General features: G+C 42.5%; 1 protein-coding gene across 1 annotated transcript; it reads right to left on the reverse strand.

The window, feature by feature from the left end:
• Window positions 1-4: 4 nt before the first annotated feature.
• Window positions 5-916, reverse strand: LOC113745486 (inter-alpha-trypsin inhibitor heavy chain H3-like; the record flags this gene model as incomplete). Its single annotated transcript, XM_027277027.1, has 4 exons — window positions 757-916; window positions 457-638; window positions 170-355; window positions 5-61 (listed from the first exon to the last, which is right to left on the reverse strand). Coding segments are annotated over exons 1-4 (570 nt in total), but the record flags the coding sequence as incomplete, so codon positions are not given.
• Between the last annotated feature and the right edge of the window lie 85 nt (window positions 917-1,001).

Raw genomic sequence — 1,001 nt, forward strand, 5'->3', positions numbered from 1 at the left:
GGTATATGACATCCCAGTCCACAGCCCTGGCCTGGTCCTGCACCTTGAAGTCCTCCTCAAACTACAGGAGAGAGAAATGTTGAAGAAACAATGTCTAAAAACAGATTAAGAAACATCTTCTTGATACCTCAGCGCTGTCTCTAAATTTCTGCAATTTCTTTCTCCTCACCCCCTGGCCGAAGACCTCCACCATGAAGTTGTCCAGGTTGTTGTCTATCAGCCGACCGGCCACAACAATCTCTGAGCCGTTAAACAATTGGTTGAAGTGGTTGGTGGTCAGTAATTCTACTGTGTTGTCAGGATAACGCAGGTCTACCTCTGTAAGCAGAGGGCTGGACACCTCCTCATAGAAACCCTGGAATAAATGCACACACACATTGTGATTACATAATTGGGAAAGAATGTGACATAGCAAACTATTGGCTCTAAAATGTATTCATAGCTTAGACCCTTGACCTCAAGTTGAAGTGTTGCATCTGAACCCTCAAAAATTCTGCGCGCCACTCCTTTGTTTTGTTTGCTCATCACATCCAGGAAGGAATAATCCACATCATTCCCGAATCCAAGACAGAATAGAGACATGTTCCCCCCAATAGCAGAACGAACATTTTCCTGGATCTGTGGAAGGCTAGACACTCCTTCAAACACAATACAATATGCAGAAATGTAATGCTAAATATAAAGTCCATCAATCAAATGTGCATGGACACATCTATACAGTAAATCCTTCAGTGTGTAAACATCTTATGTGCTTACCGGAATTTGGCATTCCATCAGTCAGTAAAATAACCATATCTATGCTCCTCTCTGGGAGCTTCTTCTCCTGCCTGTCATTGACCAGCATGTCCACGGCTCTCAACACCGCACCATTGATGTCAGTTGCTAGAAGGAAAAGACACATACTATTGTCAAATGTATGGTGTGATAGTGTATTTCTATCATTTGGGAAGCAGACAACATTTAGCATTAAAGCTAATGTCACTTGTTTTTCTATCAACCTC

Source organism: Larimichthys crocea, unplaced genomic scaffold, assembly GCF_000972845.2.
Source record: "Larimichthys crocea isolate SSNF unplaced genomic scaffold, L_crocea_2.0 scaffold81828, whole genome shotgun sequence".
Classification (NCBI taxonomy): Eukaryota; Metazoa; Chordata; class Actinopteri; family Sciaenidae; genus Larimichthys; species Larimichthys crocea.